The sequence below is a fragment of the Chelonoidis abingdonii genome, chromosome 5, assembly GCF_003597395.2.
Source record: "Chelonoidis abingdonii isolate Lonesome George chromosome 5, CheloAbing_2.0, whole genome shotgun sequence".
Lineage (NCBI taxonomy): Eukaryota > Metazoa > Chordata > Testudines > Testudinidae > Chelonoidis > Chelonoidis abingdonii.
The window spans coordinates 71791243-71812452 of record NC_133773.1 but is presented as its reverse complement, the minus strand read 5'-3'; the positions used below and the strand labels follow the sequence as shown (position 1 = coordinate 71812452).

Here is a 21210-nt window from a genome sequence, read left to right as displayed (position 1 = left end):
GTGTAAGTAACTTCATCTTTTTTATACTAAATTAATCTTCAGATTGCAAATGGCAGTTTAATGATTTCAAGTTAAATAATATGAAGTATGATCCCTCACCCCCCAAAATGGCAATTCTGCCCCCCGTATTTAATTTTGAGAGAGAGATTTAATATATTTGACTGACTTAACATGATGTCTGAGTACCTGCTGAATGGGTACAGAGATAGGCTGAATTACAGCTGTGGTGACTCCAGCCTTTGGAGTAGAAGATCCTATTGTTAAAGAAACAGAAGTGGTTTTCTTCTGGGCTCTGGGAAAAAAGGGGGAAAAAAACATTTTTTCAGATCATATAACAGTTATTGAATGTGTTACTTTGGAACCAACGTAAACTCAAAATTCTTACAGGATTTGAAAGGGATGACACTATATTTTATTTGCAGTGTTGTTGTAGCTGTGTTTGTCCCAGGATATTAGACAGACAAGGTGGGTGAGGCAATATCTGTTATTGCACCAACTTCTGTTCGTGAAAGAAACAAGTTTTCCAACTTACACAGAACTCTAGAGACGAACATAGATGTCTGAGTACCTGCTGTAAGGTACTGAGTACCTTCAGGAAGAGCTCTGTGTAAGCTGGAAAGCATGTGTCTTTCACCAACAGAAGTTGGTCCAATAAAATATTACCTGAACCACTTTGTCTTTCTACTATATTTTATTGTCTATCCCCTCTCCTACCTATCTTTGTCTCTGTGCAATTTATAAACTCATGCTGATCACACTGCCAAATTAAAATTACAAAATCAGCTTCCATCTTAGTCCATGCTCATAACCTTCCAAAATATTAACTTTGGGCAAAGAGAGACAATATCAGCCCAAAGGGTGAATATGTTGGAAGGTTTGAACTCAGTCCCTTCATGAGCTGCTTTTCAGTTATGGAAGTATTTAAATTGTAAAACAAAACATTTTATTCAAAACCACAAACTTGACATCCACTCAAGTCCTCTGCGGATTAATGCTTTTGTTTTGATTTGGGGGATAGATTCTAGAAAATTATAAAAATCAATGAATCATGGTTTAAGTGATATCACTTCTGAATGTGCACAGCTGACATCTTCTAGGATTTCATAAAGTTAGATCCAGCCTGTACCACTCTTACTCACAATGAATAAATATCCACTTTTCCACAAGTAGTCAATTTTCTTCAGAATGACTACTCAGAGTAATCATGGGCAAGGATGGTAAATCTGATCCTTAATGATGCCCACACTTGTAACACTGCACATTTTCTATACCTAATCAAAGAAGGAGACTCAACAAGGACAGGAGATGCAGCACACACTGTTGCTAGCACAATATGTTTGACAGAGATTATTTCCATGAAAGAAACCAATAATACACAATTCTGAACATCCAGGATAGGAGAAAGTATTGAACATAAACAATGTAAGGCTTCTTGCATTCTAAAATACTTTGCAAATTCTAAGATTTAATCTGGAAAATAAGTTGCTCTACATTCACATCGCAAAGGAACAGTTATCACAACATAAACAGATATATTATTGCTTGTTTACATTTCAGAGAAAACTCTCATCACTACGTTCACCCTTTTTCTCTCCTGGGAACATCCAAAAACTTAAAAACTAAGGAAGATATTGGATACAGGGGAGCAAGCAACAATATTTTGTTTTGGGTAAAATTTCACAGAATTATAAAATTATTTATTTTGCTTTTTAACTTTCAAAAATTTATTTTTCCAAATTTCATACACATCAAAATTCAAACTCTCTTTTAAATGGGAACATTGATATATATACCATTACATGAATGCTTCCCCCTGCCCCAAAATGTTTATTCAAATTCAGTATTGCCAAAGTATTTCTAAATATAAATTTGGCTCAACTAAACTACTGGGAAATTTACCTCTTTGTCATGGAGATGTACGTATTATATATACTAGGGCTGTCAAGCGATTAAAAAAATTAATCACGATTAATTGCACAATTAATCGCACTGTTAAACAAAAGAATACTATTTATTTAAATTTGTGGATGTTTTCTACATTTTCAAACATTGATTTCAATTACAATGCAGAACAGAAAGATTACAGTGCTCACTTTATATTTATTTTATTAGAAATATTTGCACTCTAAAAAACAAAAAGAAATAGTATTTTTCAATTCACCTAATACAAGTACTGTAGTACAATCTCTTTATCATGAAATCATATAATTTGATATCATTACAAATGTAGAATTTTGTACCCAAAAAACCTGCATTCAAAAATAAAACAATGTAAAATGTTAGAGCCGGCAAGTCCTACTTCTTGTTCAGCAAATCACTCAGACAAACAAGTTTGTTTACATTTGCAGGAGATAATGCTGATCACTTCTTGTTTACAATATTATCTGAAAGTGAGAACAGGTGATCTTATGGCACTGCTTTAGCCAATCACAAAATATTTATGTGCCAGATGAACTTAAGAATCACCTTTATGTCTCCTTTCATCTTTCAAGCCACCTAGTTCTAGCGAGCATGCATCTATGCTGATGACGGGCGTTCTGCAGCTTCGATAACAATCCAAAGCAATGCCAGACCGATGCATGTTCATTTTCATCATCGGCAGATGCCACTGAAAAGGTTATTTCTTTTTTGAGAGGTTCGCGGTTCTAAGTACTATTTGCACATCGCCCAGTTGTTGCCTCTTTTAAGACTTCTGAAAGCATGCTCCACACCTCCTTCCCTGTCATGATTTTGGAAGGCACTTCAGAGATGCTTAAACCTTAGTCGAGTGCCATGTAGCTATGTTAGAAATTCACCATGTGCCTTCCTTTGCGTTGGTTCAAATCTGCAGTGAAGTTCTTAATAATGAACAACCAGATCGTGCCTGGGTTCTCATCTGAGACGCTAAAATATGAAATAATATGGCAAGAAAGTGGGTAAACGCAGGGGACATTACAATTCTCCCCTAAGGAGTTCCATTAAAATTTAATTACACATTACTTTTTTTTAATGAGAGTCCCTCAAGCATGGAAGCATGTCCCTTTTTGGAACCGGTAGCCAGGTGGAGCGCGCTCCGGCCCCAGCACACCAAGCGCGTGCTTGGGGCGGCATGCCGCGGGGGCGCTCTGCCGGTAGCCAGGAGGTGGCAGCGGCTCCAGTTGGACCTCCCGCAGGCGGCTGCTGCAGGGTCCGCTAGTCCCCACGGCTTCGGTGGAACATCGCAGGCATTGCCCGCGGGAGGTCCACCGGAGGCTGCGGTGACTGGCGACTTCAGAGTGCCCCCCGCACGCATGCTGCCGTGCTTGGGGCAGTGAAATGGCTCGAGCTGCCCTGATGGTTGCTGAAGCATGAAGGTGCACACGTGATATTTAGCATATCTGGCATAAATACCTTGCAATGCTGGCTACAAAAGTGCCATGCAAATGCCTGTTCTCACTTTCAATGGCATTGTAAAAAGAAATGGGCAGCATTATCTCCTTAAATGTAAACACACTTGTTTGTCTGAGCAATTGGCTAAATAAGAATGTAGGAGTGAGTGCACTTGTAGGCGTTCAGGTTTTATATTGTTTTGTCTTTGAGTGCGTTATGTAACAAAAAAAAAAAAATCTATATTTGTAGTTGCCCTTTCACGATAAAACAGCAAAGATCCTGTGGCACCTTATAGACTAAAGATCATTTTGAACATGAGCTTTCGTGGGTGAATACCCACTTTGCGGATGCATGTAGTGGACATTTCCAGGGAGGCTATATCATGCAAGCAAGATAGAGATAACAAGGTATTTCCATCAGGGAGGATGGCCTTTTCTAGCAGTTGAGGTTGAAAACCAAGAGAGAAAACTGGTTTTGCAGTTGGCAAGCCATTCACAGCCTTGTTTAATCTGAGCTGATGTGTCAAATTTGCAGATGAACTGAAGCTCAGCAGTTTCTCTTTGAAGTCTGGTCCTGAAGTTTTTTGCTGCAGGATGGCCACCTTCAAGATCTGCTATACGTGTGGCAGGGAGCTGAAGTGCTCTCCTACAGGTTTTGTATATTGCCTTTCTAATATCTGATTTGTGTCCATATCCTTTCCACAGAGACTGTCCAGTTTGGCCGATGTACATAGCAAGAGGGGCATTGCTGGCATATGATGGCGTATATTACATTGGTGGACATGCAGGTGAATGAACCGTGATGGTGTGGCGATCTGGTTAGGTCCTGTGATGGTTTGTCGCCGGTTGTAGATATGTGGGCAGATTGGCACTCGAGGTTTGTTGCATGGATTGGTTCCTGAGCTAGAGTTACGGTATGTACGGTGTGTGCATTACTGGTGAGAATAGTTTCAGGTGGCAGGTTGTTGTGGGTGAGGACTGGCCTGCCACCAGGCCTGTGAAGTCACTTATTTCAACAGCTTCACACCCACCATCAACCTCAGCGCCTGGACCAATCTACATGGGAGCTCATTCCTAGCACACAGGGTGCAAATATGATTGGTCACATAACACCACCCCTACCGAAACCCTACGACCACTATGCCTACTTTCATGCCTCCAGCTTCCATTCCAGGACATCACACGTAATCCATTGTCTACAGCAAGCACTGAGGTACAACCACATCTGCTCAACCCCTCAAACACAGCAAACACCTACAAAATCTCACCAAGCATTCTCAAACTACAATACCCGCACGAGGAAATAAGAAACAGATCACCGAGCCAGACGTGCACCCGAAGCCTCCTACGGCAAGACAAACCAAAGAAAGATACCAAGAGGACTCCACTGGCCATCACATACAGTCCTCAGCTAAAACCCCTCCAACGCATCATCAGGGATCTAACAAACCATCCTGGACAATGATCCCCACTTTCACAGGCCTGGGTGGCAGGCCAGTCCTCACCCACGGACAAACCTGCCACTGAACATATTTCTACCAGTAACTGCACACAGTACCATAGTAACTCTAGCTCAGGAACTAATTCCATGCAACAAACCTCGATGCCAACTCTGCCTACAATACTGCCTACACCAGCTAGCGATACACCATCACAGGACCTAACCGATCCAGCACACCACCATCACCAGGTTTATTTACCTGCATGCTCACCAATGTAATATACGCCATCATATGCAGCATGCCCTCTGCTTGTACTCGGCCAAACTGGACAGTCTCTGTGGAAAAAGTAAATGGACACAAATCAGATATTAGAAAGGCATATACAAAACCTGTAGGAGAACACTTCAACCTTCCTTGGCCACACTATAGCAGATCTTAAGGTGGCCATCGCTCAGCAAAAACTTCAGGACCAGACTTCAAAGAGAAAACTGCTGAGCTTCAGTTCATCTGCAAATTACCCATCAGCTCAGGATTTAACACAAGACTTGATGGCTTGCAACACAAAACCAGTTTTACTCCCCTCCCTTGGTTTTCACACCTCATACTGCTAGAACAGAGCCTCCATTCCCTCCCTGATGGAACACACCTTTTATCTCTATCTTGCTCTGCAGTATATATATCTGCCCCTGGAAATGTCCACTACATGCATCCGACAAAGTGGGTATTCACCCACGAAAGCTCATGTTCCAAAATGTCTGTTAGTCTATAAGGTGCCACAGGATTCTTTGCTGCTTTTACAGATCCAGACTAACACAGCTACCCTTCTGATACTTTCACGATAGAGACTGCACTACAGTACTTGTATGAGGTGCATTGAAAAATACTATTTCTTATGTTTATAATGTTTACATTGCAAATATTTGTAATAAAAATTATATACACTTTGATTTCAATTACAACAGAGAAGACAATATATATGAAAATGTAGAACAACATCCATAAGACTTAATACATTTTAATTGGTCTCTACTGTTTAACAGTGCAATTAAAACTGCAATTAATCACGATTAATTTTTAAAGTTAATTGTGTGAGTTAACTGTAATTAATCGAGAGCCCTAATATATACAGATAGTAATTTTCAAGCCTATATTAAACCTTCTTCCACCATAAGTTAAATTGACTTTGTTTTTTAAGAAATTTCCTTCACTAGATGTTTTGTGAGTACAGTCAAGTTAATCTTCGTATAGCTATTTTCTGCATGCATTATACATCAACATATTTTCTTTTAAACAGATGTCCATTAGTCTAAAGTTATTTTCTGTTCTGATAGCTCTGAGCCTACAGTAAAGCTTGCATGTAGCAAGTCCCAGGATCAAGGTCCGGTATTGTACTTTAACACAACTTGATCATTGATTAACACCAGTTAGCCTCTTCTTTTGGAGTAACCTCAGCAAGGACAGATGTAGCAAAACTGTTTTGCTACCATTCTTATACAGTTATATAGAAAAATTTGTATATCATTGGTGTTTCTGAGCACACTTACTGTGGCATAGCTCCAGATTTTGACTTGAAAACTAAACTTTCACTCTCAGAATCTGTTGAGCTGACACCTGGGGGGGAAAAAAGGGTATATTCAGTGCTGTTATACACTCCCCAATCTCCACTATGCTTAATTTCAAAAGTAAATACTATACTTCTTATTAGTATTCTGAAAGCATTACACTGAATTGACTTATAGGATGTAGTATAAGTGAAATCATTTCAATGCAGAGCTGGAAATTCTTTTTTTCGAAAAATATTGTAGCTTTTCTTTTTGCCTGACATGTCTTTATGATCTTTAAATAGTTTGGGAGTCATGACTGTGCTGATATATATTATTAGAAGTTAATTGCTAATTTGATCATAAATTGTTTTTCCTGGGTTTTTAATTCCTTCATATTAAGGCAAATTAAGCAAAAAACCTCATGCATACTATTTTTATGTAAAAGATGAGTTAATGGGGCATATTCATTCCTACCTGGTTTAACATCATGGAAGTCTTTGGAAAAGTGGCAACACGTGGGGGGAGGAGTATGTGGGTCACGTCTCCCCTCCCCCCTGGATTTGCTGCTTGGTTAGTCCTAAGCATGCTCAGTAACATTGCTGAGGCTGGCTGCCCTCACTCTGTCCCTCCTTCCCCCACTATCGGCAGGTATGAGTCATCTCTGCTTTAGAGATATACCTACAATGAATTTGGTACAGTCTGATTAATTGTTTAAGGGGATTCATTTTTTTAATCCATTCCAGGAAAGGGAATTTAAGGAATTTAAGACATTGAAGGAAGCTGCAGCTGTATGCTACCTAAAAAAAATAATACTATGCATGCTATACAAGGTTCCTGAAGGAATCACTTACTGTGCTATTAACGTATGTAAAAAAAAAAAAAAAAGTGATGTGTGTGACTTTCCAATGTCTTTGTGGGTCAAACAAATGCAGACTGAAATCTATAGGCCGCTAACTAGAGGTTTTCCTAACAATTCGTCTGGGATTTCCATTGTCCCCAGTTCATAGCAAGAATGATAGCAAATGATACATTGTAGCTATTAAAGTTATATTAAATAAAACTACCAGTAGAGAGAAGGAAATTTCATTCTACTTAATTTAATGAAGAGAAGGTTAAGGGATGACTTGATCATAGTCTATAAGTATTTACATGGGGAACAAACATTTGATAGCAGGCTCCTCATTTATCAGACAAATATGTAAAAAGATCCAATAGTTGGAAGTTGAAGCAAGATAAATTCAGACTGGAAATAGGGCACATATTTTTTAACAGTGAGGCTAATTACCTCATAGAAGAATTTACAAAGTGTGTGCTGAATTCTCCATCACTGGCAATTTTTAAATCAAAATTGGATTTTTTTTAAATGTTGTAGTTCAAAAGAAATTATTTTGGGAAAGTTCTTTGGCCTGTGTTGCATGGGAGATCAGCCTCAACTATCAAAACAGTCCCTTTTGGCCTTGGATTCTATTAATAGCTGTGAATAATTAGTGTGGCTACATTTTTGATAGATTAGAGAAAGAGGTGATCATTGGGCAAGATCTGGATATACATAGACCTGGGTTTCACCAGAGGCTCCATTTGATCTCACGATGAAAGAAATTATATTACCTAACATATACTGTGTTTTTGAAAATGAAGATGTCAGCATTAATTCAAGATTTCCTGTAAAACATTGTGACTGTATCTTTATGTTCACCATTTTTACAAGACTACGATAAATTTTGTACAAAGTATACCTTGAGAGTTATCATTTGAAAGCTCAATTTGCTTATCATTATTGTCCTAGTAAAATATATGTGGCAACACTGTAAGCAAAGTTATAAAATTCTAGTTTAAAACATGTTCCAAGTCTGCGGAAACAGCTGCAAACCAGTTCCCTAGAGACAGGCTAGCCAACACCTCAGGTAGGTGTCAACATAATCAAATGGACCACCACCTGGTTAAGCAGCTATTCTTTGGCAGGAAAAAGAGTGTAAGCAAGAAATTTACACCTTGCCAAAGAAACAGACTGGCTATTGCCTGAAGCCCAGCTGGAGATGATTTTCAAAGAAGAGAAATGCTACAAGGAAGGGGAGCAAACTCCTCAGATTACCTCTCTCTCCTCAACTCTACTCACTGCATCAACACTTGAAAGACAAAGGAAACATCATTGAACTGGGGGAAGAGTTCTGGCTGAAAGGAATCCAGCCAGACTGCTGTAAGCGTGTTGTGAGAGAAACCTTTTGCTTTAAATTCACTCAGCTTGTTAAGTTAGGTATTAGTTTGTGTTTTACCTTTTCTTTCTTTGTAACCAATTCTGACTTTTATGCTCATCACTTGTAATCATTTAAAATCTGTCTTTCTGTAGTTTATAAATTTGTTTTATCTAAACCAATGTGTTTGGGACCTTCATTTGAGATAAGATTTGTGCGCCTCATTTTCTATAAATGCAATGATGGACTTTCTATGCGCTTCTACTGGGCAATATGAGATGCACATTTCTGGGAGTAGAGGATTTGCTAGTGTCACTCTGTGTTATAATTCATGGCTGGCTAGCTGTAGCACTCATTCAGTATATCTGGGGGTCATTTATTTGCTGGAAGCTGAGTGTGGGCAGACCAGGAGTGGTTGCTCTCACAGTGAAGCAGTGTAAAAGGCATCCCAGACTGGAGAATTGAGGGACACAGCTGTTCAACAGTCCAGACGGTACCCTGGGTAATGTCACAAGCATGTTTAAATAAACTGGTCAAAATGCCCAACACATTGCTATTGCATCAGGTTGATTTTTAAGCTTTCATCTGTCTGTCAAGTAAGGCTTTACACCAGTAAATATAAAAATATTTGTAGCAATGACACCATCCTTTTATATCCACATACTTATACTTGTTACTGAGTGGCGAAGAGGCTTATCCTCCTGCTGGTTTAAGTGAACAGGTGCAGCTCAGACATTTATAGATAAACTTTAACCTTAACTATAACTCAGTCTAGCATAACATTTGCATGCTAAACTGCCTACCCTCAGTTCAGAGACTATTTATATTCATCCACATGAATTATACTCATCACCAAACTACTGCTGATGACCCTGCATAGTCTTCTGAGAAACAAAATGCTGTCTTTAATTTCCATTTACCCACTTCGTTATTGATTGCTTGAGATTCTGGTTATTATATGCACAGATTTTAGTTCTTCCTTTAATGAGAAATTTGAAAGAAAGTAATACTTTGAAAAATATCAGAATTGGGCTTCCAATTTTGATGTTTGCCAGTTATCACACTCAGAATTTAATCGGGGCATTCTGTGCAACTGGAAATTTTAACATAATCTATGTATCTGGAAACATCTTGAACACGGGAATAAAGCTTTTTCATGCTCTTGTTTCATAGAAAGTAATTTTGTTTAGATCCAAATCTTCGATATACCTGGTGGAGGTGTATGGATTTCTTCCTTAGACATGTGTGAAATGAGAAATTATTGTTGCTTATTCTGCACCTAAACTCAAAAATTTGTGTTTGATATAATCATAAGCAACTAATTATTAGTACATCACAAAGACTGACTTCTGGGGAAAGAAAGAATCATGCAGATGCCTAAATATTCAGTCTATATTCAATGTTGCTAGGCTATAAAAATTAGGAGGCAGGTGTGTTGTAATAACTGGGCCTACAAATTTACCCTAATTGTGAACTCAGCTGTGAAAAGCAAATGAAAGTTTATAAAATGTCACAATAAGCTAAAGCAATAAATTGATGGAGAAAGGTGCAAAACGGAAACGAAAGACTGAATTAGTACAAACAAAAGGCCCACTGATATAATTCAAGGAAGGACTGTGTTAAGCTTTTATGCCGAGTAAACAAGAAAAGTACAGGACAGAAATTTATGAATCAAAAATCAGTGTGTCAGAAAGTAGGGCTAATTGGTCAACAAAATGGCAAGGGAATGAGCTATTCTCCCTGACTCCTTTTTGCAGTTCTTAAAAAGAAAAGACTTTGGGGAGAAGTTAGCAGAAGCAGCAGCTGTCTGACAACTGTTGCAGTGAGCTTTATCATCATGGCTGCTACTCCCAAAATTGGGTACCCATAAGAAACTTTCATGTAGACTCATGAATGAAGGAGAAAGTGGTCTTGCGTGGGTGGGGCTTCAGAGAGAAGAGTGTTTGAGAAATGGATGTTAACAGGACATTAATGTACAGCAGCATGCTAATATATCTCAATGCAGAATAACAGCTCTAGATCTAGAAGAGACTATATCAGGGGTAGGCAACCTATGGCACGTGTGCCAAAGGCGGCATGCGAGCTGATTTTCAGCGGCACCCACACTGCCCAGGTCCTGGCCACTGGTCAGGGGGGCTCTGCATTTTAATTTAATTTTTGAAAGAAGCTTCTTAAACATTTTAAAAACTTTATTTACTTTACATACAACAATAGTTTAGTTATATATTATAGACTTATAGAAAGAGACGGTCTAAAAATGTTAAAATGCATTACTGGCAGGCAAACCCTTAAATTAGAGTGAATAAATGAAGACTCGGGACAGCATTTCTGAAAGTTTGCTGAACCCTGGACTATACATTCATTGGAATGGGGATTTTCCTTTTTATTTTAGTACTGAATATTGAAAATACAACACTTAGAAAATGATAAAAAATAGTACTAATGCTAAATTATGCATCTCTGTTTAGTTTCTAACTACTAATGAAAAGTGGACTTTTTGTTGGTCAAGAGCTGATCCTTCTAATATGTTGATATCCACACACGTTACCAGTGTTTACGATATCCATCTATTTTTACATATTTAACTGTTAAATTTTATTTTAACAGGCTGCATTTATGAACTGAAACCTCCAAAAGAAATAAATTATGCCAAAAATGATTGAAAGAACAATAGTTACTCAAAGGGAAAATTAGAATTAACTCAACTATGCCTTTAAATATGCCATAATTAAAAACGCCTTTGAGGTCTTTCTACAATAGTTTAACTTCAGTTGTTTAATACAGTACTTGAACTATGAGCAATCTTGAATTCCAAGAAAGATGAGAAGAATTATTAGCATTTGGTTCTGGACATGCCTGTATTTTAATCTGACTTAAAAGCTTTAGAGAAACAAATATTTAAATCATGCAGGACAGATCCTCACTGCATTCATTAGGTGACTATCAGAATTTTTTTTGTTTGATTTAGTACATTCAATTAGAAATTAAGGCCTCAACTTTGCAAACAAGTGAGGCACTTTACATCTGTGAGTAGTCTCTCCGAGTTTATTCTGTTTGTAGGATTGGAGTCTAAGTCTGGATCATGACACTACAAAAGGTTACAGTGTCAAAATGGCTTTCATGCCAAAATAATCCTAAGTAGAGGATCACACAATTTGTTGCTTCTGTAGGCCGGGACTCCTTTCATTCCTCCCCACTCCAAGCACCCTATGTGGCATCTTCTCATCCCCTTCTATTTCAGGGACTTCAGGAAGCCCCATGGGATCTGTGTACACCGCTCCATTCCTCATTTCCCCCCATAACAGATTCCCGCATTCTCCCACACATTTCCTCCTTCCTCCCCACACCAGCATCTACCATCCATCCTCCCCCTATGCCAGCATCTGTGTGAGCCCCATTCCACTCTTTCTTTCATTATTTTTATTTAATTCCTGTCTGGAAGATACTTCAATCAGGGTGTCAATGTTTTAAAACTGTACTGGGAGGACGAGCAGAGCTGAGCTGCCACGATTGGTATGTCAGAAGGTGTTCACGGGTACCATCAACTGGTTCTGTGATCTATGGACTATTGGAGCCCTAAGTGCCTGTCTCTCCCCCATTTCCTCTTTCAGTTTGCCAATTTTTGCCAAAATCAACATGGTTCTCCCCATTGATGTCTAGAACCTTCCCTGAATTTTTAGAGACACAGAAATGCCACAAAGTTGAGTGTAAAGCCTAGCTTGACTCAGCCGAAAATCTCGAAGCAATAAAATCATAAACGAAACCTAATGTGCAGTATCTAAAGTCAGTTCCATTTTTAAAATGGGATTTTGGCTCCTAGATGCCTATATCCCCTTTGAAAATGAGACTTAGGCCCAAATTTGTAAAGGTATTTTAGTATTGCCGAGCTCAGCATTGCAATGCCTAACTGATTTAGGAGCCTAAGTATTTTCATTTTACCCTTTTTCTTACCTTCAATGAATACTTCTGCTGAAGTACTATCAGAGCCAACAGAATTTGATGCCAGGCAAGTATAACGTCCAGTATCGTCCTCAAAGGCTTCTGCTATGACTAGTGAATGAAGACCTCCACTTTCACAATGGATCTGAATATCAGGGGAATTCTGCAACTCTTTCCCTTCACAGAACCATCTGCAGTTCACACACGAACAGGGACAGAATACAAAGAGAAAAAGTGTTGATTTGCATCTACCACTAACAAAATGGTATGAAAAATTGTTGCAAACCCTAACAGCCATATACATTAAGGAAAACTTATTGCTTGTTTTTATATTTCATGGAACTTACAAAGAAATACAACTTTCTAATACAAGATGTATCTCGAGCTTGCTTAACAAATGTACATACTTACAAATTGCTATTAATAATTTCCTTAATTTCTCTTCAGATACCATTAACACATTGTACATTTTTTAAAAGTAACTTGCATTAAACACTTGGAATTAAGTTACAATTTAATCTCTTGTTCTGAGAGTCAAAGGTGGTATGTGTAGGCAAGCAAACTCCTTTGTGTTCATTCCAAATCCTCCATGTGATTTTTTGTGTGATTATGTGATTTTTTGAATATGTGATTTTTTGTTATCAAATTTGCAATCAAAATAGCAAAGCCATGTCTTATGCCTTCTCTATCATTGATGTTTTTAAGGTTCTTACTGAAATATGACCTTAGTGATTCCAATTCTGATACAAATGGTATAATTCACTCTTGACAGAGTTATTCTTTTCCTAAACACCCAGAAGTCTGATGTGGAGGGCTCCAAAGTGATTTATCAATAGCAGTACACGCAGACTCTCCCTCCCGACCTTCATCCTTATGAATAGATTTTTTTCATTATACAACTATGCAAATACATTGAAAGCCTGATTTACTTCAATTAAAAAGAGAAAAAATGTAAGGAATTTTCTACTTCAGAGCAACAAAAGATTCAAAAGCCCTTTGATAAGATTGTCCCCTTAGTTCTTAACCACTTCTTAGTGTTTGTCTGCAATTCTAATCTTCCATTAATTGCTTCCATCTGAAACTTTTTGCTTTGTTGGCATCTTGTCCTGAAAACGAAAACAATAGAAGCCATATCTGTTGCTTTTCCTACACTTAAAAAAAAAAAAGTGTTGCAGTGTTAGGGTATTTTCCATTCCTATTTAAAAACAGTGTTAGAGATGTCAAATAATAAAGGTCAATTAGGAGCCTTTACAAATGGACTGACCTGTTCCTATTTCATTCTAGCCAAATGGATAGAATAAAATTACTTTGGTTTTCTTTTCATCTATGATTAGCAAAACAGGAAGATACTTGGACAATTTGCCTCTAAAAATATTAAATCTGAATGACTACATTCATTTTTATTTTATACCCAAGAGTAAAAATGATGCCTTCTCCATTCAATATCTAATGGATTTACATGAGGTAACTCCCATTAACATTAATGAGAACTGTGCACACAAGTCCCCTGTGCAGATGAAGAATAGACACAATATTCCTCAAGGCTAGGAAATGTTGATAATGGAACTAAAATCCTATACCATTCTGTTTTGAAACTGAAGACTAACAAGCTCCTTTTGTGTGTACTATTGTGCCTAGAGCTCTACACACACAGAGACTGTACCAGTCAGGCAAGAAACAAATAAACTTCTTTTTGTTTACTCAATAGCCCCATTTGGCCTAGTTTTACAATTATCTGGTTTGGGGACAAATTTATCCAGTCAGTTCACATGCCAGTATTAACATTTCTGTTCCTCCCCCACCACCCAATCCCCTTTCTATTTTGCATGAGGAACTTCAACTACTACATCTGCCATTTAGACTGCCAGAGTCCTAGACTTTGATCACCTTTTCTATAGGCTAAGAGTTTGATAATATAGAGAAAGGAAAGGCTGGTCCAGAATTTCTGGACTGATAACTACAGCCAAGACCCTATAAAATGAGGAATCGGAAATCTAACTAGCAATCCTATCCCTCTTTCCATTTCCTTTTCTTCCTTCTGGAAACATCTTTCAAGGCAAAGTCTCCATTCATAGCCTAATTACTTTCTCAGATAGGGTCCAGTTTTAGTCTTGCGCAGGTTTAGACTTCTAGTAAGTTCCTTTTACCCCAAATATTTATGGTACTATGATTTAGTTGGTCATAAAATGTCTGCTAATACAGTTTGTACCAGGGAGATTTATCTGGTGAGGTTTAAACAAAGTTATTTTCTTAGGAGGGTCAGTTTTATTTTCTTCCCCTGATACATGAGAGATTTATGTGGCTAGCAACTAGCGACCTCAATGGGAGTTATTGCAAGTAAATCTTTATGTATTCTGTGACTTCTAGTTGAGGCTGAGAATCACCATCAATGACCTATCATTAGAAAAAAGAACATGAATCCCAACCTTCCACATCAGTCACTGCCTCGTTTCAGTAGCTGAAGCCAGAAGATCAAAACATAGTAGTAAGCAATTCAATACAAAATTACCTCAACCATCTTTAATGTGATGCTTGATGAACAGGAAACAGGCCTGATTTTTGACTACACTCATCGCTGTCATTAAGAACAATTCATTCCCCCATTTCTGATTGCAGCTGCAACCTAGCAATTGCTGTTTCATGAAATGCAGAGATAATGTTGGAGATGTTGGTTACATTAGCTACATATGTTTATTTCATAACATTTTCAACTCAGTTTGGGTATTTCTTGTGAATTCCTCAGGGGAGAGCTGAAAATTAAGTCTACTGAATGAATGACTCACTTAAGTTTTTGTTTTTCTTGCAAAGGAACTTGGTAGGTCCCAGTTCAGTTCACATGAAGTAGCACTAGTGTAATGGATCCATTAGCCACCCAGATAGGTCTTTTTCAGCTTATAAAGCTGATGAAGTGTTAAGACTTGCATGCACTTAAAAATGGAATTTATGTTTAAAGCAAACTAGCTTTTATACAGCATAGGATATTCCATGGAGCAGACTGACCATCAATAGATTACACCTTTACACTACGGACTTTGTCATCCCTATTGCTGTTTAGCGTGGAAAGATTCAGAGGAGAGGAATTCACACTCAAAAGGCCCTAAAAATTGAAGAGGAAAGGGAAAGGAGGCCTTCTAGTATCATTTTCTCTTTCAGGTGCTACTAGCATTTTGGAATCATGACTGATCAGAGAAGAACAGTCACATGACACTTATGTGAAAATTCCTCTGCAAGTTTGCACTAGCTAGGTCCATTTCATAGGCGACTGATAACTGCTGATGTGAAAGGGCATAATGGTCCTCCTCCCCCCCCTCCAGTCACCGTCAACTTCCTGGTGACTGCCAAGGCACCCTTCAGCAACACCCTTTTGACCACGGCACCCCTCTGACCACGGCACACTTGGTTGGTCACTCACATCACCTGTTCTTAAAGCTCACCCTGCCATGACTGGCCTTAGGGAAAATGGCACCCCTAGCACCCTGCCCCACTGCCTTCCTGGACTCCCCAGCCTCAATCACTCTTGGACCCTGCTGCCTCCTCCAACTCCCTCCCATTGCCCCTGGTCCCCACTGCCTCCCCCAGCACCCCAACGCCTCCCTGGGCTCACTACCCCAGCTTCCGCAGGCTCCACTGCCTTCCCCACTCAATGTCCCAACTGACTCCCTGAGCTCCAGGCAGGCTAGTCCAGACACATTCTTGATCAGATAACTGGCTGCCAGCCAGTGAGGAAGGAATGTGACTCAGCAGGCCCCCCTGCTCCCTTCTAGCAGAGAGTGGTCTCAATTCCCTGCTCTGGGCACCAGTTAGTGGGGCTCAGCAGGGGCACTCACCGCTAGTGTCTTTAGTAGGCACACCCCTTCAGCTGTGCTCAGCCCATCCTGGCAGAAATCGGAGGGGGCCATGTGACCCCACGTGCCCCCCCATGTGTCACCTATAGTCCATTCCTTGCTATTTACTCCCTTGGGGAGAAGAATTATGACCCAGGTGTGGATGTGGAAGGCAATGGCAATTTTGCTCCTGAGGGAGGCATTCTACCAGAAAATTATGCCCTGAAGAGTAGCATGGAAGAATGGGACCACAGTCCAGATGTTCTGAGAGAAGGAGGACTTCTCTGTGGCTCTCAGGGCGAAACAAAATTTTGTACTTCATATGTTCAAAGCACTGTGTGCAAACATTAATTAGTTCTCACACCACCCCTCTATTATGTCACGTGTATACACTGGGTGGGGGGAAGAGGGGAAGTACACAGGCAGAAGGGTGAAATGACTTGACTAAGATAACACAGCAAGTCTGTAGCAGTTCTGGGATCAGATGTTCTAACTCCCACCTTATGCTCTTTTCTTTAGATCAGTGATTCTCAACCAGGGGTACATGTAGAGGGGTCTTCTGGGGTCATCAACTCATCTAGATATTTGCCTAGTTTTACAACAGACTACAGAAAAAGCACTAGCGAAGTCAGTACAAACTAAAATTTCATATAGACAATGCCTTGTTTATGCTGCTCTATATGCTATACACTGAAATGTAAGCACAATATTTATATTCCAATCAATTAATTTTATTATATGGTAAAATGAGAGAGTAAGCGATTTTTCAGTAAAAGTGTGCTGAGACACTTTTGTATTTTTGTCTGATTTTGTAAGCAAGTAGTTCTTAACTGAGGTGAAATTTGGGGATACACAAGACAAAAATCAGACTCCTAGAAGGGGTACAGTAGTCCAGAAAGGTTGAGAACCACTGCTTTAGACAATCTAAAGAGAACTGGCATGGTCTAAAGTAGTGGTTCTTAACCATTCCGGACTACCATATCCCTTTCAGGAGTCTGATTTTGACACCTCTGTGCCTTAGTATCATTACTTCGGCCATTGCACCCACTGAATTTCAATGGCACTTTTGCCCCTAAATCACTTGGGCTCCCTTGAAAGTTCCACCCTTAGGAGGCTAACCTCAGTCACTAGTTTAGGCATCTTGGCCAATACTCCTTATTCTTCTCCAAAACTGCTGTGTACAATCGTTGTGGGTTTCTGTAGGTTATCCCAATGGTGACCACATTTCAGTAGTCTCTGCAATTGATCCTTGCATATAGTTTCTATTTCAGTTTGTTAACCTTACTACATCGCTTTGGGATCCTTTGCAGTGAACAGTACTGTATTAATGCAAGCCATTGTATCCTAGTCAGGGCACATAACAGCTCAGATAACTTTTAAAAAAGGGTAAGACTAGCACTTTAACATATTTCAAGGGGGAAGTGAATTCTGACTGCTGTGCACTCTTCCATTCTCTCACATAAGTAGTTCCACTCCTCCCCCCACACCCCGCAAAGCTTTTTTACTGGCTATACTTAGCATCCTAATTTTCACCCCGATATGCTTACATGAAAGAAAAGAATGACAGATGCCAGCTGTGAAACAGTTTGTATATCATGCATATCATGACAGGAGATAGTCATTCATACCATTTGTCTATCTCCTTCACTCCTCTTTCCCTCCTGCCCTGACAATCCTCAGAGTACGGAAATGCATGTGTGTCTGGGATTTTAATGACCCTGAACAAAATATTAACAGTTGAGCAGCACACTGACTGACCAAATACCAGGGCCTTAAGAAAAACAGTTCAAGCTTTCCTCTAATGCATAATCCTGCTGTAACCTATGTTTAGTAAAAGTAACTGAGGAATAAGGAGGGTTTCCTTTCCACACACTCTTAAAAGTTAATTTAAAATGGCAGCTGAAGTGAAATTTAAAGACATAGCCTGAGGGAAGAATTATAATAGGGCACTTCAACCCCTACAAAACGTGGAGAGAGATAAGCTGTAAATTAAAAAAGTAATTTTATCCTTAGTGGTATTAACTATGGACAGCAAGAAATGCTAAAAGGAAACAATGTAGTTATTGCATTAGTGGTATAGTCAGTGTTTCCATTATACTGTATAAATTCCTATTTTGTAATTTTCCTATAAAAATGAACCACTGTATCACACTTCCAGACTGCAAAACATTTCCATTTGCAAACTTTTTCGTTTACAATTTTAAAAAGAAATCAGTTTCTCCACATCAAAATTAGAGTATATTGCTATAAAAAGATTAATTTATGCTTCTAGTGTATGCATAACTCAGTTTTACACAAAAAGTAATTTGTGAAGCAATTTGGATACATTTTCATATTTAGTCCATATTCTTAGCTTTATATATTATAAAATTAGCCATTTTAAATTACCTTTATATATTATAAAATTACTTCAAATAATGACAGATTCTTGCTACATTTATTTTGATATCTTTAAAAAAATCCATCAAGATTTTAACCTCTGAAAACACTAGAAAAAGGTGTAGCTTCTCTCTGAATGCCTAGCTTAGTGGGTCCAAAAATGAATTTACAAGGCTATTGTGGTCAAGCTAGTAAAAAACTACATGATCTCTCTCATTTATTCTGGACTGATCTCTTTAGTAATCTAATTGTGATCTTAAAATTCTCACTGACCCTAGACTATCATATTCAGTGGAACAATTGCAGGATTAGTCTCTAAGGGTATGTCTATACTACTATTAAACACCCACAGCCAGCCCACAACAGCTGACTCCAGTTATTGGGCTGTTTAAATGTAATGTAGATGTTCAAGGTTGAGTTGGACCTTGCAGCAGGCAGATTTCCAGAGCCCAGGTTCCAGCCTGACCCCAAATGTCTACATCATGATTAAACAACCTTGGAGCCTGAGCCCTGTGAGCTGGAGTCAGTAGACATGGGATAGTATAGGTGTTTAATTGCAGTATAGGCATGCCCTAAGGAGGCAACAGTTTTTCCTCATGCAGCATATGAAGACCAAAAAACTGCTCTGGATTTGCTGCATTTTCACTGTGTTGTAGAAGGAAAGAGTCATAAAATTTGTTCAAGAGAATTCTGCTCCCTGGAAGCAACATAGAAGCAGAGAGCAGGAGGAAAGGTAAGAGATGGGGCCAGTTGATTTAGAAGGAATGCAGTGCACCTTGGCCTCTCCTGTTGAGAGTAGGCTGCAGGAACTCCACAGACTGTCTTCACTAGTCTACTCTGGTTTAGAGGAGAAAATTTGTTTCCTCCAACTGTCACACAGTTCCTCACAATCTTTTTGTGAGAGCTGTGTTTATGAACAAGGATTTGGCTGTAAGCAACTATTAGAAATTTGCACTACAGACTAACTACCATATATACTTGTTCATAAGCTGAATGTTTTTGGTAAAAAAGTGACACATCAAAGAGCGGAGGTCAGCTTATAAACGGGTCTACACCAAAATGTGATGATTTTAAACTCTATGGAATCATTGAATTGAATTGAATATCTAATACAGGGATCGGCAACCTTTGGCGCACGGCCCACCAGAGTAAACACCCTGGCGGGCTGCGCCAGTTTGTTTACCTGCCGGATCGCAGCTCCCACTGGCCGCAGTTTGCGGCTCCAGGTCAATGGGGGCAGCAGGAAGCAACAGTCAGCACATCCCTCGGCCCACACCACTTCCCGCTGCCCCCATTGGCCTGAAGCAGCAAACCGTGGGCAGTGAAAGCCGCAATTGGCTGAACCTGGTGGGCTGCATGCCAAAGGTTGCCAATCTCTGATCTAATACATTGTAGTTTTGTTTACCTGGAGCATTTGCAGGCATGGAGCCCCTCAGCTCCCTGTGGCCACGGTTTGCTGTTCCCAGCCAATGGGAGCTCCAGGAAGTGCAGGTGAACCATGGCCACAGGGAGCTGAGGGGCTACGTGCCTGCAGATTCTCCAAGTAAACCAAATGTCCCGATCTGCCAACAGCTTACTCTGATGGGCCAGAAGGCAAAATTTTCCAACTCCTGAAATATAGGGTCGGCTTATGAAAGGGTCATATAGTTTTTGCTATTTTTATCTATCCATTTTGGGGGATTGGCTTATAAACGAACGGGCTAATGAATGACTATATACGGGTATTCCATTGAAGTTGATACACACACTGAAAAGATGTAATAACCTAAGGAAAAAAACTGCTAAGCTAGTTTCAGGTACACCTCTACCTCGATATAACGCTGTCCTCGGGAGCCAAAAAATCTTATCATGTTTTAGGTGAAACCGTATATATTGAACTTGCTTTGATCCACGGGAGTGCACAGCCTCGCTCCCTACTACACCTGGAGCACTGCTTTACCGCGTTATATCCGAATTCTTGTTATTGTGTTATTGACAAATCCAGACAAGGCATCTGAAGTTGTAGCTGAGACTGTCCTTAGCTCATATCTTAGCTGGGTATTGCAGAGGTTTCACAGCCTTGTATAGTACTACAGGTATATGCTAAATGCACTATAATAACTAGATATCATACAAGACCAGTTTTACCAACCGTGAACATTGAAAAATCATGAGTCCACCCTAAAAGATCATGGGATTGGCTTAAAGCACCCAAGAATTAAGATATTAAAACTGGGGGCTTTATTTGCCTCTAGTTTGAGTCTTTCAGGAGTCTTATTTCTAGATTTTCTCTGTTACCTTGACACATACATGTTTCCTTTAAAAAAAAGAAACAGCAGAGATTATCATAACATGACTGCAGGAGTTGGGACTAGCAGAAAAACACCAAAACATGACAAGAGCTGTGATAAAATCATAGATGGTAAAATTTTACCTTCAGCTTACCAGTTTTTGTCAGTTTGTATTCAAACCTAGTATTAGACATATTGTACCATCAGGTTTAAATTGGCAAAAAATGTTTTTTCTAAAACCAGTTTTATTTATCTCTTAGATTAGGAGAGCTT

General features: G+C 39.2%; 1 protein-coding gene across 4 annotated transcripts in view; it reads right to left on the bottom strand.

Annotated features, from left to right (window-relative positions):
• The window catches only part of PALLD (palladin, cytoskeletal associated protein), a 345921-nt gene that overhangs the window by 215721 nt on the left and 108990 nt on the right, over positions 1-21210 (bottom strand). For all 4 annotated transcript variants that reach the window (XM_075066366.1, XM_075066363.1, XM_075066362.1 and 1 more), the window contains 3 exons: positions 12477-12655; positions 6334-6400; positions 187-292 (listed from right to left, as the gene is read on the bottom strand). In XM_075066366.1, the coding sequence (XP_074922467.1) occupies positions 187-292; positions 6334-6400; positions 12477-12655 (352 nt within the window). The remainder of the gene's footprint in view (positions 1-186; positions 293-6333; positions 6401-12476; positions 12656-21210) is intronic.